Genomic DNA, 27,625 nt, shown 5'->3' on the forward strand with positions numbered 1-27,625 from the left:
CCCGGTTTCTTTTGGCTGTGCCTCCTTTCAATATTAAAGATCATTAGTCTCTCTTTCAACAATGTCCTTGCAAAACTTTCCCCAAGATTTCCAGTCTTTTCATAAGCGTTACTCCAATCCATATCAGATTCAAAGCACGTGTTTGTACAAGGTGTTTCTAAGAGTGTACCCACATTTTGTTAAGTTGCCCCCTTCTTTATGTCATGTGGTTTTGTGTGCATGGCTCATTAACATGCACAGTTTATGTGGATTTGTCTACTTACTAAGCATGTCCCAGAAATTAGTAAAAATGAAGTTGTTTACATATAACTTCCAAGTGTGAAAACTCTAGGAAGAGTAAACATTACAATGCTAACCACTTTTTTTTTTTTTTTTTGCTCTACAGCTGCAAGAAATACCAATCAGTATCTTACAGATTTTGGTAACATCTTCTTTGATGAGGAGATGCAAATGTTATTATACATAAAATAATCACTGCTGAATGATCATGGCACAGGATGGAAATTTAATTTCTGACAATACTGCAAAGAGTTGCCTTTAATATTATACTTAAATAGCTTCATGAGAACATTCTACAGAGTTAAGAACATCAGGTCGAAGAATATCTAAAAACATTCTGTAGGACACTATACAACGTATCTAGAGATACATCTTAATAACCTGTTTCCCTGAAAATACAACCTACCCTGAAAGTAAATCCTAGCTTAACTTTTACACGAGCCCAATATAAGCTCTGCCCCCCAAATAAGCCCTCGTTAGGATCCTACCCACTCCAGAGTGGATGGGTAAAAATTAAGCTAGATTGGGGATGGGGGTGGTGGAGCTGCCCTACTACTTATCTTTGGACAGTTGTAGCCAGGCCTGGCACACCCCAACACCTGCCTTGCCAGCCCATTTTTTTGACAGCCGGCAAGGCTGGCAAGGCTTTCCTGAAGGTCTCTTTAGCTGATAACAAAGCTCTGAATCGATCCAGAGCTCAGTTACGGGATGCAAGGCCTTCAGGAAAGCCTTGCCAGCTACAGAAGAAGTTCCTGAAAGCCTCTGACAGCGAAAAGGAGGCCGGGGACGACGCATGCAGGTGAGGTTAGTCAGTGGATGACATCCCCTGAAAATAAGACCTGGTGCCTTTTTTGGTGGCAAAAATATATATAAGACAGGGTCTTATTTTTAGGGAAATCTGGTAGGAATCACATCACTGTATAGCCATGTCTTCCACACCCATGAAAATCCTATTTTGAGCTTTTTTTTCCCGTAAAATAGGTATGAAGGATTTACCTGGAAGTGGTGAAAATGCCATATATAAGGGTTGTTCTCGGATTCTCTGTTTCAAGTAGAAAAACATCCTCTGTAGAGATAAAAGAGTTGCTAAGTGAACCAACAAATGCAATTTTGTGGTCTCTAGAACTTTGACCTTCTATATTTTTTTTAAATGAGTCATAGACAAACTTATCCCTAGAAATTAAAATATACAGATATTCAAGCGACTAAAAGTAAGCACAAACTTAAAGGAAAGATCAGACTCTTGCCAACATAATATCATAAAATAGTTCATGAAATCGAAAAGGATAAGGTTTCATAAGGATCAGGTGTTTGTTCTATTGGAAGGCTGTTTCACCTATCCATGGAAAGAAAATTGCATTGTAATAGGTTGTCTTAAATTAGATATAATGACATTTAAGAAGAAGAGGAGGAAGAGGAGGAGGAAGAGGAGGACGAGGAGGTTTGCTCAGTATTAAGTAAATGGAACAGTTTAGAGTGTCAGGAAGAATATTCAGATTTACAGAAAACGTTCCTTATCTCAAAGCACTTGAAAAGATCCAAGTGCAGTCTATTGCTAGACAATCACTACACACACACACACACACACACACACACACACACACACACACACACACACATATATATATATATATATATATATATATATATATATATATATATATATATATATATATATATATTAAACCATGAAATCACTCGCTCACTTAGGACCCAGATATTAGACTGGATCAGACATGTGATTGCTACCATAAATTGCACAAAAGCTGTTTTCCAGTTGGGATAATTCTGCATTTGCATCCACACCTTTCAAGATGAATGAGCCTATTCAACGTGAATCTGCTTTTGCAATCTATTTCTTCATTTGGGGCTCAGATGTTCTGTGGCTTTTGGTGACTGTGGGTGACTTATGTGCACCAGAATAACAGAGTTGGAAGGGGTCATGGAGGTCATCAAGTCCAACCTCCTGCTCAGGCAGGAAAGCCTACACCATTTCAGACAAATGGCTGTCCAATCTCTTCTTAGAAACCTCCAGTGTTGGAGCACCAGGGGTGGGCTTCAAAATTTTTAGCAATGGGTTCTCTGCTTGGTTGCTGGGTGAGTGTAGCCATGGTGGGTGTGGCCTAGTTGGCCTCCTGCACCATGGCGGGGGGGGGGTTGCCCTCCCTGGGCTCCAGGGGCTCTCTGGAAGCCAGAAACGGCCGCTTTTCCAGTCTTCCTGAACTTCTGGGAGGCCCGTTTTTTGGCCTCCCTGAGCCTTCTTGCACCCCCCTGCACTTACTTGCATCCAAAACGGGCTATGTGGGGGCTCCTGGGAGGGGAGCGGCAGGGTGGGTGGGACCAGTCAGGAGTGGAATTTGGGGGTTCTCTGAACTGCACAGAATCTTAGCTTAGGGGCTCTCCCGAACCCCTGCAAACCCCCAGCAGCCCATCCCTGTTGAGCAGCCACAACTTCTGAAGGCAACTCTTTTCAATGGTTGATTGTTCTCACTGTCAGGAAAGTTCCCTTTAGATCTAGGTTGCTTCTCTCCTTGATTGGTTTCCATCCATAGCTTCTTGTCCAGCCTTCGGGTGCTTTGGAGAATAGCTTGACCCTTTTCCTCTTTGTGGCAACCCACTAGAATCCCTACTCTTGTGGATAACAAGGATAAGAATCCCTAAACATTTGGACTACCTCCATCTGAGATATTACAATCTTTGGTGATTCTATCTAGCCTAAGAAGTATTCCCAGCTGGTGAAACTGCTGACAGGATTGCTGGCGCCCTCCCCAGAGAAAGAACGGAGAAAGTAAAACACCAATGACCTCATCAGGGATCGCAGACAATGAGATCATTTGGGATATCCCACCAGGGTCCCCAAACCTCTCTTTATTCTAACTTAAGGGTGGTGTATAACTAGCTCCCCAGCTCACATTGCCCTGAACTAATGGAGACAAGAAAAGAGAGTCCAGAAACAAATGAGTTGAAGCGAAACTTCTTGTAAACTGTTAGAGAGGGTCCAGCTCATTTTCTCGTTATGATTTGCCTTTCTACTGGCACATAAGAAAATGCCTGGGGAACTGGCTTTGTTAAGAAGGTTATGGATATATATTTAAATATACAGGCCTCTGCATTGTCAAATTTAGACAATCTTGTAGTTGCCACTTGGAAGGTGGATATTTTCCATATTGCAACTCCCCCCGACAAACTCAGTTTTGCAAACGACCTATTTCCACAGAGGCCCATTCTTTGATGTTGTGGTAGAAACTCTCACCCATGTTCCCATCGGGTGTCCTTTCTATGATACCCCAAGATATGGTTTGATTGCCCTTGATCATTTTCAAATACGAAGGCCATGCAGATAAATGTTATGCTTATTATTTTTTAAAGGACATTAACCCTACAATACTATATCAGGTAGTCCAATATTTTAACAATAGCAACAGTGCTTAGACCTATATATCACTTTGCAGTGCTTTCCAGCCCTCTCTAAGCAGTTTACAGAGTCAGTCTCTTTGTGCCCAACAATCTGGGTCCTCATTTTACTGACCTTGGAAGTTTGGAAGGCTGAGTTAACCAAGAAAGAAAGAAAGAAAGAAAGAAAGAAAGAAAGAAAGAAAGAAAGAAAGAAAGAAAGAAAGAAAGAAAGAAAGAAAGAAAGAAAGAAAGAAAGAAAGAAAGAAAGAAAGAAAGAAAGAAAGAAAGAAAGAAAGAAAGAAAGGGACTACTGCATTCTAACCACATAATATCATGCCTCCACAGCTCATAATTTTAACCAAGTTGAGTACCAAATTTAATGAGTAATTGAGTATCAAGGTACCACTGTGCATTGAACAACACACAACCCATGGGGCCAAATTATGAAAACATTGCCACTGTACCTAATTCATCAAAATAGGTCTCCGTGCCATCATCATCCAAGACCGAACACACCAGTCTTGCCTTCAAATAAGTGGTCCATTTGTTGACCAGACTTCGCTGCCCACCTGTGTCATTCTGCCAGGTGGAAAAAAAAAGAGAAAGATCTGCATTATGGAAGGATGATTTTGATGTCTCTTTGCATTTTTCAGCAAGCCTTTGGACAAAGAGAAATACACACTCTTATCTTCCTACATTGAAACAATGAAGGATTAATTGAGTGGATCAAAGGCTTCTGTTGTATGGGTAAGTCCTCAACTTACGACTGCAATTGAGCCCAAAACTTCTGTTGCTAAGTGAGAAATCTGTCAAGTGAGTTTTGCCCCATTTGACATCCTTTCTTGCCACAGTTGTTAAGTGAATCACTGCAGTGGTTAAATGATAATATGGTCATTGTGAACCTGGTTTCCCCATTGCCTTTGCTTCTCAGAAGGTCGCAAAAAGGGGATCATGTGACCTTGGGACACTGCGACCATCATAAATATGAGTTAATTGTCAAGCATCGAAATGTAAATCACATAACTGTGGGGATGTACAATGGTCATAAGGGTGAAAAAGTCACTTTTTTCAGTGTTGTTGTACCTTCAAACAGTCACTAAATGAACTGTTGTAAGTTGGGATTACCCGTTTTTCCTGGAGCGGACAGACATTGCAAAATAGAACAGAACAGAACAAACAAAGGAACAAAACAGAACAGAAAGGAACAGAACAGAACAGAACAGAAAGGAACAGAATTGAACAGAACAGAAAGGAACAGAATGGAATGAAACAAAACGCAACAGAACAGAACAAAACAAAGGAACAGAAAGGAACAGAACAGAAAGGAACAGAATGAAACAAAACAGAACAGAAAAAACAAAACAAAATAAAACCAATGCCTAGAGTCAGAATGATGAGAAATGTAGAAGCTTTTGGACATTAGATTAAAGACAGAGAGGCTGCTTGCCTGGTAAATGTAACACTTTTGTTATAGGGTTAAATTTTGTCCCTTTATAGGAAATGACTTATGACACCATTTTTGTCAAATATATGTATATTTGAAAACAAATATATATATAAATATATATATTTGACAAAATATATATATTTAAAGTTATAGCAAAGCAGACTTTCACAGCCATTTCAGTCTGACTCACAGACGAACACAATACAGAAGCCTGATGATGGCAGATGAGATTCTGCCAAAACGTTGCTACAACTTTAAAAGCACAACTATAATGATGTGGGAAAATACCCGAACAAAGCTGAATACCATACATGTAAGTACACGTGAAAACTTAAGAAAACACACACACACACATATATATAGTTCATATATAGTTCATGGGTCTTGGTGTGTTCAGGTCTTTTCACCACCTATCCCCCTCATCAGACCCAGGCCCAAGCCCATCCTATAAACGAAGGACAACCACCATCCAGAAAACAGACCATGGCTGCTTTGCCAGCTGTTGCACCACCCGACCCCAAAACCAAACAAGCTGACACACCCCAAAAACACAGACCCAAACCCCAAACTCGAAGCCAGACTAAAACCCAGAATGCTACATCACAGCCACCTGCTCAGGATATCACATCAGAAAACTCAGGAAATTACACGACAAGAACTCAAGAAGTTGCAACACAGCAATGACCCAGGGTATCACAGCACAAGGCCAAGGATACCACAGCAATAAATCTCATGAGGTCATCACACAACCCATTACCCAAGCCGTTACTACACAGGAGGCTAATGGAAAAGAGATCAAAACACAAAAGACCCAGGAGATTACAATGCAGGACTCAGGATACCACAACAAAAGAACTCGCAAGCCTATCACATGACCCATTACCCAAGCCGTTAAAACACGAGAGGCTAACGGAAAAAAGATCACTACAAAACAAACGACCAAGGAGATTACAGCACAAGATCCAGGATATCTTCACAACAAAACTCACAAGGCCATCACACAGCCCATTATACCAACATCAAGTCATCAACCAATCAAAAGGCAGCAGCGCAGCCAACCAGCCCAGCACACCAGTCCCCACCACCAGTATTTATGGAGAGACGGCAGCTCCGATCACACTCTGCTTGCACTGGCATGAAGCCGAAAGCACCAGCCTAAGGATGGCAAGTGGGACCTCGCCGAAACGTCGCCAAGATAATCTTAATCTTACATGGGAAAAGACCCGAACATACCTAGACCTACACATATATATGTAGGTGTGTGTGTGTGTGTGTGTGCGCGCGCGTGTGCGTGTGTATGTATACTGTATATTCCTATCCATTCTTCCTCTTTGGATGCATCATTTCACAAACAGATTTGTTTAAGTTTTGAATGTATCTGTTACTTCCCACCAGGATCGTTCCCACTGTGTATGATAGATATTAACTAATAAAACATAGATTTGCTTACTGAGCAATTAAACAAATTAGAGATTGAAGGACACTACAAAATTCCTTGCTGAAGAAAATGATTTTTAATCAAATAAAACAGGCATTAAAAAAAACCCTCAGGTTAAGTTTGAAGAATTACACCTTATTTGGATAGCTACTGATTTATTGCTGATTGTACATTGATGCACAGTTTTATGTCCTTTGTTGATTTCTGTCTTTGTGCTTTTAATTTATTGCCTTATTGAATTGCAAGGTGCTAATTAAACTTGTGATCTGACAGCGGTTCCACAATGGGAAGACTGACTTCAAACTTCAATCTTCCTGTGTTGAAATGGACTTATTAAGTAGCTTTGGCCTTCGGCCAACTCTTTGAGTAAGATTCTTGATGCCAAATTGTAAGAATGTCATCAGAAATGCAACACACACACACGTTCCAATCACAATCTTTTGAAGCCTGTTTTTCACATTTTGGCACAGAGGAGTCAAGAAAAAAATGTGTCCCAAATCTACTTGGGCTTCATTAGAAACAACAAAAACAAGGATTTCATCATATTTAGTATCTTCTGAAAAATATCTCCAGGCACTTTATTAAAAAAATAATAAGAATAATAAGGATAAAATAGCACTGCAAAATCTAGGTCACAAGTCATGTTTTGGCAAAGATTAATCAACTTAAAAACACAACGATTTAAAAACACACACACACACACAAAGGAGCTATTCTAGTTGCCCATTCCTTTCAAGTAAGCAAACCAACCTCCTCAGAATATTAGATCCTGTGCTGGATGTGCAAAGGAGATTCAAGATTTAGAATGCTGAAGGTTTTTTTTATATATATATTTGAATGTTTAATTATCTTTTTATCTTTGAGAAAATGACAGCACAGCTGGATGAGATTTTAAAATGTCCATCTCCAGCATCTTTGCATTGGCACGATACCAATCGTCCTCATCTTACGCACAATGGAGCCCCAAATTTCAGTGAGACTGGTTAAGTCCAGGGGTGGGGTTCAATTTTTTTCAACAACTGGTTCTGTGGGCATGGCTAGATGGGCATGGCCATATGACTGGGTGGGCATGGCTTTTTCTTTTTTGCAGCACCCATCCACCCTCGTGCCCCCCTTTGCCTCCTGGGCCTCAGGGGAGCCTCCTGGGTGAAGAAGTAAGACAGCGAGGGGGATCCCGGCACAGCTGATTGTCGGAAAAGCTGATAGTTGGGAGGGGAAAAAAAAAAGAAATACCTTAAGGAGTGACTGGGCAGGGGACAATGTAATCAGCGATGTTGGGCATGCCTGCAAGTTCGCACATGCGTGATAAGGACTGGCTGGGTGGGGAGGGGTGGGGCCATCCAGGGGCATGATTTGCCAGTTCTCCAAACTGCACAGAATCAAAACAACCAGTTCTATAGAACCAGTCCGAACCGGCAGTATCCCTCCCCTGGTTAAGTCTCAGCCAGTCTTTGAAAACTCGCAGATTTGCACACAAACCACTGTACAGCAGAAAGCAGATTTCAATGTGTTTAATGTCAAACAATGAACTTTCCATCTGGCAAGAACAGCATACAATCCGGTCTAGGTTAGCACTGGAAGCTTCTGCCTTCCAGTGATTTTTAAAGGTATAGACACACCCACCTAAACGATTCTATCTCCTGTACACACCCCTAATTATCCCCTTAATCACCCCTTATCCTCACCATCCAGGTATACCTAATATGTCCACAGTTTCCTTTTCTGTATCCTATCCTTCACCTATGACTATTACCTCATCGTGGGTGAATTAGTGTTGTGGTCAGCTGGCAGCAGGTGTGGACAGCTGAGGAGAGCGAGGACCAAGATGAGGAGCCAGGACCATTAGGGAGTGGACTGCTGCCTTCAGAGATTGTGGGGGCAGTGATGAGGAGGTTCCCGAGGAGCCTGTGCCAAGTGCACATGTGCGCAGGGCTGCTCACAGGAAAGAGCAGCTGCAGCAGCACAGGCGACTCAGGAGTAAGGCTGCAAGGTAATGGCCTCTCCTTCAAGAAGATAAAAGCCAGCTGTGAATCGGACATTCTTTGCAGGAAGCAAAGACGTTTTGAAACTCCAGCCTCGTGGACATTGCAGTATCTTAGTTGGTATTTGAAGATTCTTGTGTTGCAAAATATTTCTAGGTAACCTTATCTGTTATTTTTGGCAGACTCACACAGTTCTGGAAAGGTTTGTGCTTATCAAAGTTAATTAGTTTGCAGCAGCCTTTTAACTGGGGATTCATAAGAATCATTAAAAGGTTTCTGTTCCCTTTGGTTCATGTTTGTTTTATTAGACAAGGTTTTGGGTCAGAACAATTATATAGTTAAATTCCCCCCACCATCCAACAACTGCGCAAGCCTGCTTCATTTTCCTCAGTTCAGCACAATCACCAACCTTGCCGCTAACGCCAATGACAGTGAGTCTATACCTTTAAATAGCACTGGAAGGCAGAAACTTCCAATGCTAACCTTCTCTCAGCCGGTCTTTGAAAATTTGCAGATTTGTGAGCTTTGCCCCCATTTTATGACCTTCCTTGCCACCATTGTTAAGTGGATCAGTGCAATTGTTAAGTGAGGAACATGGTTGTTAAGCAAATATGGCTTCCCCATTGACTTTGCATATCAGAAGGTCACAAATGATGATCACAAGACCCCAGGACACTGCAACCATCATAAATATGAGTCAGTTACCAAGGGTCTGTATTGAGATCATATGACCACGGGGGATGCTGCAATGGTCAGAAGTGAGAAAAGTGGTCATAAGTCACTTTTTTCAGTGCCACTTAACTTTGAACGGTCACAAAATTAATGTTTGTAAGTTGAAGGCTATATGTACTGTTCCTGATTTGTACTGGTTTGGTTCTGCAACCCAACAGGACAGACACAGACTTCAGAGAGTAATTAGACTGCAGAAAAAACAATTGCTAGCAACCTGCCTTCCATCGAGGACCTATATACTGCACAAGTCAAAAAGAGGGCTGTGAAAATATCTACAGACCCCTCACATCCCAGACATAAACTGTTTCAACTCCTTCCCTCAAAACAATGCTATAGAGCGCTGCACACCAGAACAACTAGACACAAGGGCAGTTTTTTCCCGAATGCCATCACTCTGCTAAACAAATAATTCCCTCTACACGGTCCAACTATTTACAAAATCTGCACTACTATTAATCTCATCACCACTTATTGCCTCTCCCCTCCCACTTTTGACTGTATGACTGTAACTTTGTTGCTTGTAACCTAATGATTTATATTGACTGTTTCCTAATATGATTTGACCTTATGCCATCAATTATGAATTATCCATATCAACGGCATATGAACATCTTTGCTTACAGGACATATCCTGGCAATCATGGAGTGGATCTGTTTGGTGGTGCCACTGTTGTCCATCAGCTTCTCTTTGAAGAAGAAGTACACTTTAGCATCGTTGGGGTCGGTGCCATCTGGGATGAGATGAGCATCCACAAAGATGGGCTCTAAAACAAGGCAAAGAAGCACACATCAATGAGAAACACATATTTGCCACAAAGAAGAGCAGGGGGGGTGGGGGGTGGAATCTATTATTCAAAGCACCCAAAGGCAGGACAAGAAGCACAGGAACATTTGATGTCTTCTTCTAGCAGGACTTGCCCAAAGGTGCTTTTTTTCAAGAGGCAACTGGACTTTCCTGGTTTTTTTGGAAGATGTTTCACTTCTCATCCAAGAAGCTTCTTCAGCTCTGGCTGGATGTTGGGGAATGGAAGGTTTCATACTCCTTGCAGACAGCTGGTCATTTTCATCCTTTTAGAGGGTCATTGAGGCCACCTGAGCTTTCTTTGTTTTTCTTTGAAGATGTTTTGCTTCTTATCCAAAAAGCTTCTTCAGAAGAGCTAAAGAAGCTTCTTGGATGAGAAGCAAAACCCCTTCAAAGAAAAACCAAGAAAGTCCAGTTGCTTCTTGAAAAAGCACCTTTAGGAAAATCATGACCTGGATGGATGAGAAGCTTCATAGATATCTAGCAGGACTTTGTAGTACTGAAGATTCAAAAGCAAAAGTTTCTTTGGTTTGCAACTCCATAACTCAAAAATCTCTTACTTCAAGAGTGTGGAGACTGCTACTTTCTAACATCATTTGTTCCCCTGATGTACATGATAAAATATTCTGCCCAGAGCCAAATAACTCTTTATCCACCCTTTGAGGGAGCAAAGTCAACAGTGTGTGTAAGAAGTTCTTACCACTTAGCCATTTCGAGTTGTGTTGATCAGTCCTCACTGCATTCCGTCTGGTTAAGCTGCGAAAAATGGCTGCGTCAGTGCCCATGAAATCAATATACATGGCCGAAAATAGCTCTTGGTCTGCAGAAAGGGAAGGAGCAAGAGGAAAAAGTGAACGCATATCCTGTGGGCTATGGAGGAATTTTTAAGAAGTTGTTCCCTCTATGACTGGCCCACTTTTCTAAATTTGTAACAGCTGAAAGGAGAGGAGGATATCTCCTGAATCGCGGTTTGAAGAGTGCCAAGTTTGCAAAGGAGTGTATAATTAAACAGGAAAGCCTAACCACAAAAGTGGAAGAAAAAGTTTCAGACAGCCTATCATTAAGAAAATGGAAACAGTGAGGAGGAGGAGGAGGAGGAGGAGGAGGAGGAGGAGGAGGAGGAGGAGGAGGAGGAGGAGGAGGAGGAGGAGGAGGAGGAAATTATTTGTGTTGATTTGTGCTCCTTTCTTGTTGATGGGTGTCTCAGTGACCATTCTGGACATAACAGTGCCTTTCATTTATAGAGAGATTCCAATGTTACTGTGGTTTAAGTTTGTTTAGAGGGGCTGTGGGACAGGGGTGGGATTCAACTGGTGTAATAACCAGTTCAGTGAGCGCATGCTTTGGGCATAGACTTGCACTTTGCACGCTTGCGCACCAAACACATGCGCAGCATTTGAAAATCATCTTCTCCTGCAAGCCCTGTGTATAACACAGGTTGTGCACAGCAATCAGCTGTGCCATGAAAAGCAGCTCAGGTTGAAAAAGCAGGAAATAAAGGACAGCCTAAAGCCCAGGTGTGTGGGTTGGTCAAACAGAAGAATAGAAGATCGTTGGAGCAAACTGGTTCCCTCTCAGCTGATCTTCAGAGTTACCAGTTTGGTAGAACCGGGGCGAACCGTTAGAATCCCACCTCTCCTGTGGGATAAGACTGACAGTCCAACATCACAAATGTGAAGAATTTAAATGGCAATCCAAAGAGATGTCTACATATTTCAATTAAAGGGGAAAAAATCATACAACATTCCTTCGTAAGGACAGAATCAAATACCTACATTTATTTGCTCTAAAAAAGACCACAATGTAGTAGACTTTACAAATTTGTATTTTAAACTAATAAATCAACAAACTATGTCCTCTGGGCTAGCAAGACAGGAAAAGAAACACACCGTTTGCAAAACTAGTTTCTTAATGACAAGTTGCTATAAAGGAGTGGCTGAGTTAACAACCATCTAATTGCACTTTGTTGGCTGTGACTTGCCAATCGATCCTGGTCAGAAATATGAATTCACTTGCCAGGGGATGAAACTTTGCTGAAAAGCTTTGGAACACGATGCCAACTGATTGCACAATCGTACGTAAGTGTCAGGCTTAGCCAACAATAGTCTTTTGAGAAAAAAAACAGGATGGAACCCGTTGCAATGGGTGTCAGCTATGGAATCATAATTCATCGCTGCCACATAGCTGGAGAAAGTGGGAGGGGGGTGATGTTAATTGAGTGGCTCTTAGTAGACAAAATATAATTCTTTTGATAGTTCAAGGTTAAAGAGTGTAGCGCAGAAAGAATTGGAACTTACTTTGGGATTGGTTCATGTGATATGATGATGAATAAAAAAAGGGGATCGTTTGTAGGTTGGGACATTGTGGGGAAGCCGGGAAACTTTTAGTTTTGGAATTCCACAGAATGTTCCAGGTGCTATTCTAATAAAAGTACTTTGAGATTATGCTTGTCTTGGAGTTACTGACAGGAATGGATGTTCCCTGGAACACTGACAATGGGGATGGTGGAAAACCTGCTTTCCATGGCAGAAGAGATCTGAGGCTAAGTTTGAATTCTGTTGAGTCAATCAATCAGAATAGAGCTGGAAGGGACCTTGGAGGTCTTCTAGTCCAACCCCTTGTTTGAGCAGGAGACCCTATACCATTTCAGACAATTGTCCAGTCTTTTCTTAAAGACTTCCAGTGATGGAGCACTCACAACTTCTGGAGACAATTTGTTCCACTGGGTAATTGTTTGCACGGTTTGGAAATTTTTCCTTAGTTCCAGGTTGCTTCTCTCCTTGGTTAGTTTCTACCCATTGTTTCTATCTCTTACCTTCTGGTGCTTTGGAAAATAAGTTGACCCCCTCTTCTTTGTGGCAGCCCATGAAATACTAGAATACTGCTCTCATGTCCCATCTGACTATCATCAAGTGTTGTTTGTTATGATTCTTGATTCTTAACGAATGCACTTTTTCTTTATGTATACTGAGAGTATTTACACCAAGACAAATTCCTTGTGTGGCCAATCACATTTGGCCAATAAACTATTCTATTCTATTCTATTCTATTCTATTCTATTCTATTCTATTCTATTCTATTCTATTCTATTCTATTCTATTCTATTCTATTCTATTCCACTCCACTCCACTCTACTCTACTCTACTCTACTCTACTCTACTCTACTCTACTCTACTCTATAGTCCTTCTTTTCTCTAGATTGGCTGAACCCAAATCTGGCAACCGTTCTTCATATGTTTTAGTTTCCATCCTAGTTGCTTTTCTCTGAATTTTTTCCAAAGTCTCAATTCATTTCATCCATTTGTTTCCATTTGTTCTTCTTGGTAAGCTGATCTAGTTATTTCCTGCAGGGCTGGTGATGAAGCCCAATTAGCACAGAATAATGCAAATCCGTTGTCTTGGATAAAAGAAGTCTACAATTACAATTTGTTTTTGCAACCCTGACACGCTGCTGACTCAACTTGCAATCCAACTACATTAAATCTTCAGGCCTTGAAATGTCACAAAAGAAAGTTTCCCATACAGGTAATCAGAGGTGGGCTGCTGGGGATTTGCAGGGGTTTGGGAGAGCCCCTAGCTAAGATTTTGCGCAATTTGGAGAACCTCCAAATCCCACTCCTGACAGGACAGTGGGGAATGGAAGGTGTCAGAGCTGAAGAAGCTTCTTGGATGAGAAGTGAAAGGTCTTCAAAAGAAAAAAACAAGGAAGTCCAGTTGCCTCTTGAAAAAAATAAAGCACATTTGAGACAACCATGACCTGGATGACTGAGAACATCAAGGAGAGAAGCAACTTGGAATTAAGGAGAAGCTTCCTAACAGTGAGGACAATCAACCAGTGGAACTGCTTCCCTCCAGAAGTTGTGGCTGCTCTATCACTGGAGGTTTTTAAGAAGAGACTGTACATCCATTTCTCTGAAATGGTACAGGGTCTCCTGCTTGAGCAGTGGGGCTGGACTAGAAGACCTCCAAGGTCCCTTCCAGCTCTATTCTGATTGATTGAGTTGCAAAATGGGCAAGAGGGACCAGTCCTCTCTGCCATCTACAAGTGAGGAGTTGCACAGGCATTGCAACGTAACTAAAATCGTTCAAATTATGCCATTTACATCATGGCTTAATCCCAGCCTTTTGCACAAAGTTGTCCGGACATGTGTAAAGTCATTATGGCATCTGCTGGATGCATGCATTAGCAATTACATTAACTACCCTAGCCAGATGTTCCTGCCTCAAGGAAATTAAAAGAGAACTCACTCATAGACGGAAACACTACTGTTTTTTTCCCCCTAGTGCTCCGGTGTTTCATCCCTTTAAATTAGGCATATTTACGACTGCCTCAGGGCTCACGGGCCTCCACCCACTGTTTCAGGATAATGCTAATCACCTCCAAAGTTGCTGTAGGGTTACTAAAATAAGAAAGCTGGATTAAGGATACTCCAGACAAATCCTTAGATGCAAACTCCGGCTGTTTTATTGACTTTTCCAAGGAGAAACTGCTTTGTAATTCTCTGTCTCTTGTTTCTTCGGCAGTCTCTTTTAAAAAATTTCTGTTCTCTGTAAGTTCTCCTGTCTGTGCCTCCTTTTTTAAAAAAACAATTAGACCTGCAAACAGCCTGCCACTCTTAATCCTTGTACATACCAGCTTTATTAGTTACACTAAGCATTCCTTAAGTCTCCTTTTCTTATCAGGTCATAATATCTGTCAGCCCCTCTTAACTTCATGGCTAAAATCACCCCAAAACAATTTATCACACTATGACAAGTCACCAGTCTTTGGTATTTAAAATCCAACATCCAATACACACACACATCTGGCTACTTTAGTAAAATGCTGAACTTCATTGCTGGGAGAAAAGAAAAAGAAAAAGAACAGCCTAAAATTTGCTTTCTTTGCCAAAAAATTATATTTAAGTATTTGGATTTATTTAAAATTGTAGGCCAAAGTGGGTTTCTATGTCCATGTTTGTGAAAGGATGGGTTAAATAGCCAGTATGGTTAGCATCACTGGTTAGTATTATTTTAAATCAGACTTAAATACAGACCAGGAAAAAGCTGAGGATTTCCAGGCAACAGGAGACTATTATCAAAGTTGAAGGATTAAGCAGAGATGGCTAAACTGACCATTTTCATCAAAGAAAAGACTATAAGTACTTTTGGCTTTACTTGGGAACCGCTTCTGGATTTTGTGCTTGAGGTGGGTAAAAAAAAATGAAACTTTGATGCTGGGTTTTACCGATTCAATAGTTTTGTTCATAGAGAAATGGCTCGTTTATATAAAAGTAAAAAGATGTGGTTTGATGCTACTCTTTTATTCTACCACATCAGAGGGAGTCAAAGGTCAATGCCTTTTTTTTCTTTTTCTTTTCTTTTAGAATATAGGAATAGAATAGAAAAAGGAGAGAATAGAATAGAATGGAGAATGGAATGGAATGGAATGGAATGGAATGGAATGGAATAGAATAGAATAGAATAGAATAGAATAGAATAGAATAGAATAGAATTGGAATAGAATATAGATGAAAGGAAGGGAAGGGAATAGGAATAGAATAGAGTATAGGAATAGAATAGAATAGAATAGAATAGAATAGAATAGAATAGAATAGAATAACTTTATTGTCACTTTGAACGTACACTAATTGGCATACATTAAAATGAAATTTCATTGCATACACCTCTCAAAGGATCACCACCTCCAATATACACTACATAACCATGACAAAACAAACAAGCAAATAAATGCAAAATTATGCATATAACCACATATATTATATGACACAGAGAAGCAACACAATCTAATTCAGATGTATACATGTACATGTTGAGAAAAATGAATCTTATGAGTTTATCAGATGGATGGAATAGGTAACAAAGCTGTTACAGAATCTGGTATTCTGCTAGAAATACTTAGAAAACTCTTCTCAGAGAGGAGCAACAGAAACAGACTATATGGGGACTCTAGCAATGCTTTGAGCTCTAGTATCCTGAATAACAAGAAGCCAGCTTCCTATAATTTTCTCCACTGTCCTCACCACTCTCTGCAGGGACTTTCTAGCTGAGCCAACAAACCAAACAGGGATGCAATTTGTTAAAATGCTCTCAATCGTGTACAAGCAGATTGTCATGGCAGATTTTGTGGGATTTCAGTTGCAATTTTTGACTTCAGGATCACAGAATCTACCCACCCATCCCACATTCCAAAAGATGCTGTAAATTGCCCCAATCTTTGTATCCATAAGGAGTTGCTAGTACATGCAAGGCTACACACTGGTTAAATGGCATCAGTTTAGAGACATGAACTAGAGTTTCCAGCCAAGCATTGTTAGGTATAACATAAGTCACCTAACGTAGTTTTGGGTAAAATAATATATATAAGCTATGATTGTTAGTTTAAGTGTGTGTCACTTTAACTGCAAAGCATGTAATTTTGGGTGTGGTGTGAAACCACCATAAGAGGGAGCAAGAGATGCTGACGATTCACTGACGGTTTGCTGGCAATTACTGACAATTACTGGATTGGATTACATTGCATGGTTTGTTAGCTGCGTCTTTCCCCTACTGAAGAGTTGCTGAAGGAAGAGAGGAGTTTTTGAGTTTTGCATATCTCTTTACTGCGAGGAGATATATCACCGGACTGATTTGTAAGTGTACTGACCTCTCTTTTTCGACACTGGAATTTGCAACTGAATAATCCGTGGACGGACTGAACTAAGTGAATGATATATGGACTGTTTTGACTATGCTTTAACTCTTGCTGGAATAAAACTATTTAATTAGCACTGTGCCTCTGTTTTACTGTGTGTAAGCTACAAAACACTTATCTCACATATTTTGCCTGCCTGCCTGACTGCCCTGCAGATCTTGCTAGGGGTGTATCCCTAACACTGGTTATGGGCCCAGCTGCACAGTCAGACTAACCAGGATATAACAGGCTTATATAAAGTGAGAGTTAGTGTAGTTACACAATACTGTAAACAGACAGCTGTGTTTTATTAATTATAGTTTAATATCCAGAGAAAGATGGCAGAAGTCAATTTACCAAGTTTGTCTCTAATATCCAAACTGGATGGAACAAACTATGTTTCATGGTCTATGAAATGCAGCCTACTTCTACGCAGAGAAGGTTTGTGGAATATAATTGAAAACCCACCAGAGGTAGATGCTTGGGATCCGGAGGATGAAGATGATGCCCACAAAATACAAGAATATAAACTGAAAAATGAACAAGCTCTCTGTATAATAGGACTGACACTCTGTGACCAGCAGCTTGTCCATATTCGTGGAGAAGAAACAGCTGCTAAGTGCTGGGAGAATTTAAAGAAGATTTATGTTCGAGACAGTGTAGGAGCTCATATAAATCTTACACGGAAGCTGTTTAGAACACATCTTCAAAAGAATGGAGACATGTTGACTCATATAAACACTATGAAGAGAATTTTTCAGGAGCTGCATGAAAAAGAGCTTATCTTCACTGAACTGCATCAGGTTTATAAAATTTTGTCTTCATTAGATCAGAGCTATGACGACTATGTAACTTCATTGGAAGTGCTGCCAAAGGATAACCTCACATTAACTGACATTACTGGCAGATTAATTGAAGAAGCCAGGAGAAGGCTTGAAAGGGATCAACTCAGAAGGGAACAACCACAAGAAGAGGAATTATCTTCGTCAGCCTACACAATTAGAAAATGTTTTAATTGTGGAAGAAAAGGACATTTGGCCAGATTCTGCAAGAAAGAAAAACGCCAAAATGCCAGCCAGAATGCTAAAAGGCATCAAAAGGATAAAAAATGCTTAGAGTTAGCCATGTATAGCAACCAAACTGTGAACAATAATAATTTTTGGGTGGTAGATAGTGGAGCATTGGACTGCATAACAAAAGATAAGAAAAGATTTATTAAGATGTCCACGAGTTCACAGCAGATATCTTTACCTAATGGTTGGAAACTGAAAGCAAGAGGTCAAGGTACAGCATATTGTTCTTGCATAAAAGAAAATGTAAAAATGTTATACGTACCACAACTTAAGTTTAATTTGCTTTCGGTTAGAGTTTTGATTAAACTAGGTTATGTAGTTACCTTTAGGGAGAAAACTGCATAATAGAAAAGGAAGGTAAAAAGTGACTGCAACTTTAAAGGGTGAATTGTATGTGTTAAATGATAATCAATTAGAGGTGGTTAACACTGTGTATAATAACGTTAAACCTCATGATGAATGCATACATTTGTTACACAGACGTTTAGGGCATATAAATTTTAAAATGCTCAAGCAAACGGTTGAACTATCTAAAGGTATAAAACTGAAGCCTTGCAGTAAGTATTTGCACTGCAATGCTTGCAGTCAAGAAAAAAGCAAGGTAATACCAGCAAATAGAATTAATGGATTTAAAACTAAGGAGCCTCTAGAGGTCATATTTGCTGATATTATAGGTCCTAAAAACCAAGTGTGGGAGGTGCTCGTTATATATTAAGTATAATGGATCATTATTCTAGATATGGTTTCTGTTATTTAATGAAGAGTAAAACGGAAACATATCAAAATTTCTTTAATTGGTTGAAGTTTACAGAGAGAAAAACTAAAAGGAAACTAGTAACTCTTGTAACTGATCATGGTACAGAATTTATAAATACTAAATTCCAAAATAGACTGAAGATGGCAGGTGTAGAACATAAAAAGTCTGCACCATATAGGCCACAACATAATTCCTTTATAGAAAGGCGAGGCCAAACACTGCAGGCAATGGCTCGTACTATGTTGTCAGATTCAGGATTACCTGAGAATTTGTGGGGAGAAGCAACAATGTGTGGTAATCATATATTGAATAATGTTGTTAACTCAACAACAGGTGAATTACCATTCACACGGTGGCATGGTAGAAAACCTGACCTAAGCTATATGCACACATTTGGAGCACCAGCATGGGTGCATATTCCTATACAACTGAGACATAAGGGACAGCATAGGGCTAAAAGATTATATTTTGTAGGTTACGAATCAAACCATAGATCTTACAGGTTCTGGGAAGAGGGCACAACTAGAATTTATTGTAGTGCTAGTGCACAATTCCTGGAACATGTAGGATGGACTAAATTGGAACAAGATTCGAATAAAAGTGTAATCATAGAAACCTACAGGGGCCCGAGCCACCATACTAGTGATGAGGAAAGTCCAATTGAAGTGAAAGTAGAGGAAGAAATAATAGATCCAATTAAAGAAGAAATAAGTGAAGAAGAAATAAATAACCAGGAACAGGTGATAGATAAGAGTCCACCTGTGAGTCCTGTACTACCGAGACGGTCAACACGAGTAAGCAGACCACCTGATAGGTATCAGGCAAGTATGGTGTGCCAGATTAGTAAAATTCCAACTACTGTGGAAGAACTAAAATTGTATCCTGCGAAGGATCAGGAGAACTGGCATACAGCAATGCAAAAGGAACTGAATTCATTAAAACAGATGGGAGTCTATGAGAATGCTAGATTACCTCCAGGTGAAAAGTCCATTGGCTGCAAATGGATATTTAAATTAAAAACAGGTAAAAATGGGACTGTTACCCATAAGGCTAGGTTGGTAGCTCAAGGATTTAATCAAACTGCATGTGATTATGATGAAGTGTTTGCACCAAGTCTAAAAGCAACAACCTTGAGAGCAGCTTTAGTGTGGGCAGCTAAGAAAAACTATATCATAAATCATTTAGATGTAGAAACTGCTTATCTGCATGCTCCATTGCAGCACACTATATATCTAAAGAAACCTGTAGGGATTAAGGATGATAAAACTAATAATGACTGTTGGAAGCTTAAAAAGAGTCTCTATGGATTAAAACAATCTGGTTACGAATGGAACCAATATATTGTTAAGGAGTTAAACAATATAGGGTTTAAAGCAGGTTTAGCTGATCCATGTTTATTTAAAAGAGAGAAAAATGGAATAGTGTCATTATTATTGTTGTTTACAGATGATATTGCCTTAATTACAAAAACTAATAATGAAGCTACTGAAATAATATCATTATTAGGAAATAGGATAAAATTAAAGCAATTAGGAGAGATAAAACAGTATCTAGGATTGACAATAAATAAAACCAATCGTGGCTATAAGATATCTCAAGAGGATAAGATTTATCAATTACTAAAAACATATAAGATGGAACTTTGTAAACCAGCAAAAACTCCAATGAGTCAGGAATTTTGCCGCACTGATGTTCAGAGTTCAAAATTCGATAAGACTATCTATCAGTCGCTAATTGGCAGTCTATCGTACATTAGTAATTGGTCAAGGCCAGATATTGCCTATTGCGTTAATCAATTGGCTAGATTCAATGCTGAACCCGCTGAACGACATTGGCAAGCGGCAAAACGTATCTTAAGATATCTTAAAAGGACAATGCACTATGCATTGTATTTGGAGCCAAAAGATGATTGATTTTAAGTGCATATGCTGATGCAAGTTTTGCAACAGATATAAACACTAGGAAATCAACTTCAGGAATGGCTATACTGCTAGGAAAAGCATTAATAGGTTGGAGGTCAATTAGACAGCAACACATAAGCATGTCCACAATGGAAGCAGAATTTTCATGTCTATCCTTATTATGTACTGATTTAATTCTGTATAAACAGTTGTTGTTGGATATGGGATTAACTGTTAACGATTCCATTGTTGTGTATGAGGACAATCAAGCAGTCATACAGATGGCTACAAATATTGCTGTAAAAACGAGATCTAAGCATACAGATCTTAGATATCTGAATGTAAGACAATCTGTAAAAAATGGTTTAATAAGATTGGAATATTGTATGACTGAGCAAAACATTGCTGATCAGTTCACAAAGGCCCAAGGTGCAGTCAAACACAAAGAGAGTTGTGATGATTATGGGTTAAGGTTGTAAATAGATATATATATTATTATATTACCCAAAAGGGGAGAATGTTAGGTATAACATAAGTCACCTAACGTAGTTTTGGGTAAAATAATATATATAAGCTATGATTGTTAGTTTAAGTGTGTGTCACTTTAACTGCAAAGCATGTAATTTTGGGTGTGGTGTGAAACCACCATAAGAGGGAGCAAGAGATGCTGACGATTCACTGACGGTTTGCTGGCAATTACTGACAATTACTGGATTGGATTACATTGCATGGTTTGTTAGCTGCGTCTTTCCCTACTGAAGAGTTGCTGAAGGAAGAGAGGAGTTTTGAGTTTTGCATATCTCTTTACTGCGAGGAGATATATCACCGGACTGATTTGTAAGTGTACTGATCTCTCTTTTTCGACACTGGAATTTGCAACTGAATAATCCTTGGACGGACTGAACTAAGTGAATGATATATGGACTGTTTTGACTATGCTTTAACTCTTGCTGGAATAAAACTATTTAATTAGCACTGTGCCTCTGTTTTACTGTGTGTAAGCTACAAAACACTTATCTCACATATTTTGCCTGACTGCCTGACTGCCCTGCAGATCTTCCTAGGGGTGTATCCCTAACAAGCATCCTTAAAAGTTTCTTGCTGACTCTTGAAAGGAAAAGGACAAACATAATCAACTGAACACTATTAATAAATTCAAACTAATATGTGATCCACAGAGTGGGACATCAATCTTCAAAGCTTTCTTTTATTCCAAAGCAAGCTTCTTTCTATAGTCTCTTGGGAAGACATACAAAGGTGAGCTTTGGGCCAAATGCTCATATGTACCGAGGTTTAATAGAAGGACTGTCTCAGGGGAATTTTATGATTGGCCTGGTGCAAAAGATTTTCATCACAGAAATAAGCAGCTCAACTTTCCATTTAAACAAAAGAAAGAAAAGTGCTTATTTTTAATACGTTGGGATTCATCAACAAAGCTAGTTTGATCAACCTGAACCTGGGTCTGTTTGCTTCTACTGGAATCAGATATCCAGTACTGTAACACTATGTGTTATGAAGCTAATATTATAGCAGAGCAAAAAAGTAATACCATCTGTGCTGAATGGCCCCTCTTTCACTCTTGTTATTATTATATGCACAAATGTGAAGTCGCAGTTGCCAGTTCTTTAGCTTGGTGTTGGCTTTCATATAGATTGGGTTCTTCCCAAGAACCTAGGGTATGCTGCAATTCCCACCTGGTTTCTGACAAGCGAAGTGAAGGAAGGAAGCCACAATTGGGGTCACCTGAGTGGTGCAAATGGGTGTGGAGCCTTCTTGGAACTGCAGAAAGGAACATGTTGTGGAGCTGTGATTTTTGCAGGATGTTTTCGGCCCTGTGTCCCTTCACTTGAACACAGGTGCAGGCTGTTGGGAATGAGTCTGTGTTGTCTGCATCTACTAAGGTGATCCTGAGGACACAGATAAACCTCCGAGTGGCCTCAGTGACTCTCTAAAAGGATGCAAATGACCAGCTGTCTGCAAGGAATATAAATCCTTCCCTTCCCCACTATCCCGTCAGAGCTGAAAAAGCTTCTTGGATGAAAAACAAAACGTCTTCAAAGAAAAATCAGAAAGTCCAGTTGTCTCTTGGAAAGAAAAGCACCTTTGGGACTCTACAAACAAGCTGAAGAAACAGTGAACCACCTGGTTAGCTGCTGCAAAAAAAGATGACATAAACTGACTACAAGCAACAACATGAAAAAATACAAATAATCCTAATGGATAGAAACTCAGAGAAGCAACCTAGAGTGAAGGAGAAATTTCCTGACAGTCAGAACAATTAATCAGTGGAATGACTGGCTTACACAAGTTGTGGGTGCTCCATCACTGGAGGTTTTTGAAAAGAGAATGGACAACCACTTGTATGAAATGGTATGGGGTCTTCTGCAGTTAGACTAGAAGACCTCCAAAGTCCCTCTCAACTCTATTATTCCATTCACAACTGGAACCAGAATTTCCATTGCTAAACAAGGCGATCATTGAATGAGTCACACCTGATTTTAGGTATTATTTCCCGCTCCCATTAGAGTCTTGGGATTTAAGAGCCAACCAGCAATAATAGCTTCCAGATGTGGCTGATGAAATGAAGGTGATTCAGCATAGAACAGGTATTTCCCTTTAAGACTGGGGATTAAAGGTCCCTTTAGAAGGTGTTTATATATTGCAGCCATTAGATGGTCTGGTTCTCTCTCCTTGTATCCAGTATTCATTTGCAGAGTTCTCTGTGTAGAGTTAAGAAGATTGATTGCTTGTAAGGTATTTGCCTGCCATGTTTATTTCTGTATATATCTGTTATGGATAAACCACTGTTAAATATCCAAGTCTCTGTGTTCTGTGTTTTGCTCCTGGGTTATCTCATAATAGCAGTCACACTGCAAATGCTCTGACATCATTGTGGTTGTTAAATTAAGTGATTCCGGCTTCCCTCATTCACTTTGCTTGTCAGAAACCAGACGGGAATTACAACATACCCTAGGTTCTTGGAAAGAACCCAATCAATAACCCATTTCTCTAACAACAAACCTAGCTAATCAACACAATCCCAAATCAAAGTTTCAGAGATCCTCGGGGGTGCAATGGTTAGAGTGCAGTACTGCAGCTACTTCTGCTGACTACCAAATGCTTGCAATTTGGCAGTTCGAATCCCACCAGACTCAAGGTTGACTCAGCCTTTCATCCTTCTGAGGTGGGTAAAATGAGAACCCAGATTGTTGGGGGCAAGAGGCTGACTCTGTAAACCACTTAGAGAGGGCTGGAAAGCACAGTGAAGAGGTATATAAGTTTTAAGCGCTATTTTTTCCACCTTGAGCATGAAGTCCAGAAGTGGTAGAAACCAAATGAATTGCATTCTTTTCTTTTCTGGTTTGGCTCTGCAACTCAGCAAGATAGACATAGATTTCAGAGGATAATTAGGACTGCAGAAAAAGCAATTACTATCAACCTGGCTTCCATGGAGGACCTGTATCCTGCATGACTCAAAAAGAGGGCTGTGAAAATATCTACAGACCCCTCACATCCCGGACATAAACTGTTTCAACTCCTACCATCAAAACAACGCTATAGAGCACTGCCCACCTGAACAACTAGACACAAGGACAGTTTTTCCCTGAACGCCATCATTCCGCTAAACAACTAATTCCCTTAACACTGTCCAACTATTTACAAATCTGCGTTACTATCACTATTAATCTTCTCATCACTCCTTATCATCCATCCCCTCCCACTTGTGACTGTAGGACTGTAACTTTGTCGCTTGTATCCTTACGATCTATATTGACTGTTTTCCTACGATTTGATTGCTTATTGTACCCTATAACTATTTTAAGTGTTGTACCTGATTCTTGACTTTTGATGAATGTATCTTTTCTTTTATGTACACTGAGATCATTTGAACCGAGACAATTTCATTGTGTGTCCAATCACACTTGGCCAATAAAGAATTCCTGTTCTATTCTATTCTATTCTATTCTATTCTATTCTATTCTATTCTATTCTATTCTATTCTATTCTATTCTATTCTATACTATTCTATTCTATTCTATTCTATTCTATTCTTCTTTAAGCAAAGCAATCAATGTAGCCATCTCTGCCAACTTGGCCAACATTTGCAGCCATTAAAATCATGGAAATTAGTTACCTGGAATGACATGCTACTTCACTCTCTTGATCTGGAGAAACATTCACTCTGCAAACCATCATCTGCAGACAACTTTCCCCCCTCCTTGGTGACTTCTCTTTGCCCCATGGCTCAATCTGTTTATATCACCCCATCCTTTCATTCTCAGCACCTCCTGATTGAAGCCTCCCCAATCCTGGCTTGTTTGGACTTACTGATCATAAGAGAGACCGTGTTTGCACTGGGGTTGAAAGAGCAGCGTCCCTTTCCTGATTCCCCTTTGGAGTCGATCTTGAAAACTTGCTCCTGTAAGAGAGAGAGAGAACAAGCAAGACTGTGAATGTGAAGTTTAATATGCCTGATCAGGATCCAGTTCTGTGAAAAGGTAGCCAGCGTTAAGATTAGCAACTGTTAATTTTTTATGTTGCATCTGGAACAGAAAGAGCCATGGTGACGCAGTGGTGAGAAAGCAGTATTGCAGGCTAACTCACTGGCCACAGCCAGGAGTTTAATCCTGACCAGCTCAAGGTTGACTCAGCCATCTGTGTCTAAGGTCAGTAAAATGAGGACCCAGATTGTTGGGCATAAGAGGCTGACTCTGTAAACTGCTTAGAGAGGGTTGTACAGCACTGTAAAGTGGTATATAAGTCTAAGTGCTATTGATATTGCTATTCTTTCTTTCTTTCTTTCTTTCTTTCTTTCTTTCTTTCTTTCTTTCTTTCTTTCTTTCTTTCTTTCTTTTTTGGTAAAATGTGGCCCCAAATTGTTGGGCAATATGCCAACTCTGTAAACCATTTAGAGAGGGCTGTAAAGCACTGAAAAGTGGTATATAAGTCTAAGTGCGATTGCTATTGCTATCTTCCTTCCTTCCTTCCTTCCTTCCTTCCTTCCTTCCTTCCTTCCTTCCTTCCTTCCTTCCTTCCTTCCTTCCTTCCTTCCTTCCTCCTCCCTTCCCTTATCTTCCCTACCTTTGCCTTTTCCTTCCTTCCTCCCTCCCCTTATCTTTCCTTCCTTCCTTCCTTCCTTCCTTCCTTCCTTCCTTCCTTCCTTCCTTCCTTCCTTCCTTCCTTCCTTCCTTCCTTCCTTCCTTCCTTCCTTCCTCCGCAGTGGTTAGGATGTAGTTTTGAGGATAACTCACTGCTGACTGTCAGAAGTTTGATCCTGACCAGCTCAAGGTTGAGTCAGCCTTCCATCCTTTCGAGGTGGGTAAAATGAGGACCCAGATTGTTGAGGGCATTATGCTGACTCTGTAAATGATTTAGAGAGGACTGTGAATCATAATGGAGCAGTATATAAATCTAACTGCTGTTGCTATTCCTTCTCTCCTTCCTGGTGGTGCAGTGGTTAGAATGCAGTATGGCAGGCTGACTCTGCCCACTGCCAGGAGTTCGATCCTGACCGGCTCAAGGTTGATTCAGCCTTCCATTCTTCCAAGGTGGGTAAAATGTAAACCTGGATTGTTAGGGGCAACAGACCGACTTTGTAAACAACTTAGAAAGGACTGTAAAGCACTGTGAAGTGGTATATAAGTCTAAGTGCTATTGCTATTGCTAGCCTTTTAACCTACTAGCCATCCCTCCATCTCAGATCTAAAAATGGTGACATATGCCTATTTTAAGTTATAATTCCGTCTTCATCCTATCTCCAAAACATATCAAAACACACAAAATGATCCATGCTTTTCAAAATTGGTGCAAAGTGGTTGTGACATGAGCATTTTAGCTGCCAACATTAATAAGGATCACCCACACTCATAAAGGAGGCCATTAAAGCACACCACATATGAATGGGCTGTTATGTCCCCTGTGAATAAAAGTTGCAATATGACGAATTAGCAATGGAAGCATTAGCACCTGCTCAAACTGTCCATCAAGGGGGCATTTCGTAATAGAAATGCCACCGCTGTTCCATAATGTGATATAGATTGGGAAAGTACCAATAGAAGGGAATGTTTGTAGCTCAGGGTTGAACTGAGGGCTCCTTGGTGCTTGGTGGTTTTCTTGCAGATGTTTCATGACCCAACTAGGGAACATTATCAGTGCTAGAAGGGAGGAAGAGGAGGAGGAGGACGATGACTGTGGGGTACTTGGTGCTCTCTGATCTTGCTTGTTTTCTTGCAGATGTTTCATGACCCAACCAGGAAACATTGACAGCACTAGCATAATATTATCTAGTTCAGCAGTCACCAACCGGTGGGCTACGAGAAAATTTTGGTGGGCCGCAGAGAAATGTCACTCCCAGAGCACCCCCCCCCCCCCAAGCAATTAAATCAGGCTGTGCAGAAACACAAGGCTGTGCCGCCCACATGGTCTGCAGGAACCCTCCCTGCCCACTCACTCATTACCCAGTAAACTTGCCTGCTAAATTTCTGTTTTTCCTTTTTCGGACCATCATCTGTTCTGCTGTGCCGGGAGATTTAGATTAGCTAGGAAGTAGGAAATGGTTGGATTTCTTGCTTTCTAGCTAGTCTTTAGATCTTCGGCTCTGCTTCTAAGCACAGCCAAACCTCCTTTAAGACTGAAGGTTCTATTATTCAGTTCAGACTCACGGCAAGCAAATTTGAGAGACTGAGCAAACCAATGGAAGATAAATAGATCTCTGAATGAATCTGTGATTCTGTGAGCAACTCAATCTGCCTTCCTGCTTTGCCTGATTTTGGGTAAAAGTTGCTCTTTAAAAAATATATATCAATATTTATATCAATATTTATAATATTTACATACAAGCCATGCTCAGCCAGTCACATGACCACCAAGCCACACCCACAAATTAGGCCATGCCCCCAGAACCGGTTAGTGGTTCCTGGGATTTAAAATTATGAGTTTGGTGGTCCCTGAGGTCCAAAAGTTTGGCGACCCCTGATCTAGTTGGGTCATGAAACATCTCCAAGAAAACCAGCAAACTCAGAGAGCACCAAGAACTTAGGAGTATCAAGGTTTAGCTAAATTTTCAACAGTTTGATGTCAGCTATCATGCAAAGTCAGCTTAGAATCTCATCAGAAAAAACTAGAAAAAAACTTTCTTCCTTCCT

The 27,625-nt window shown here is 40.2% G+C and overlaps 1 protein-coding gene across 1 annotated transcript in view; it reads right to left on the reverse strand.

Moving 5' to 3' along the window:
- The window catches only part of SEMA3C (semaphorin 3C), a 148,283-nt gene that overhangs the window by 40,979 nt on the left and 79,679 nt on the right, over positions 1-27,625 (reverse strand). Inside the window, exons 6-10 of the mRNA XM_087934377.1 lie at positions 24,810-24,900; positions 10,777-10,896; positions 9,896-10,038; positions 4,140-4,254; positions 1,276-1,345 (exon numbers count right to left, since the gene is read on the reverse strand). Coding sequence (XP_087790503.1) covers positions 1,276-1,345; positions 4,140-4,254; positions 9,896-10,038; positions 10,777-10,896; positions 24,810-24,900 — 539 coding nt within the window. The remainder of the gene's footprint in view (positions 1-1,275; positions 1,346-4,139; positions 4,255-9,895; positions 10,039-10,776; positions 10,897-24,809; positions 24,901-27,625) is intronic.

The sequence above is a fragment of the Pseudonaja textilis genome, chromosome 5 (assembly GCF_049901715.1).
Source record: "Pseudonaja textilis isolate UNSWEBS1 chromosome 5, rPseTex1.2, whole genome shotgun sequence".
Classification (NCBI taxonomy): domain Eukaryota; kingdom Metazoa; phylum Chordata; class Lepidosauria; order Squamata; family Elapidae; genus Pseudonaja; species Pseudonaja textilis.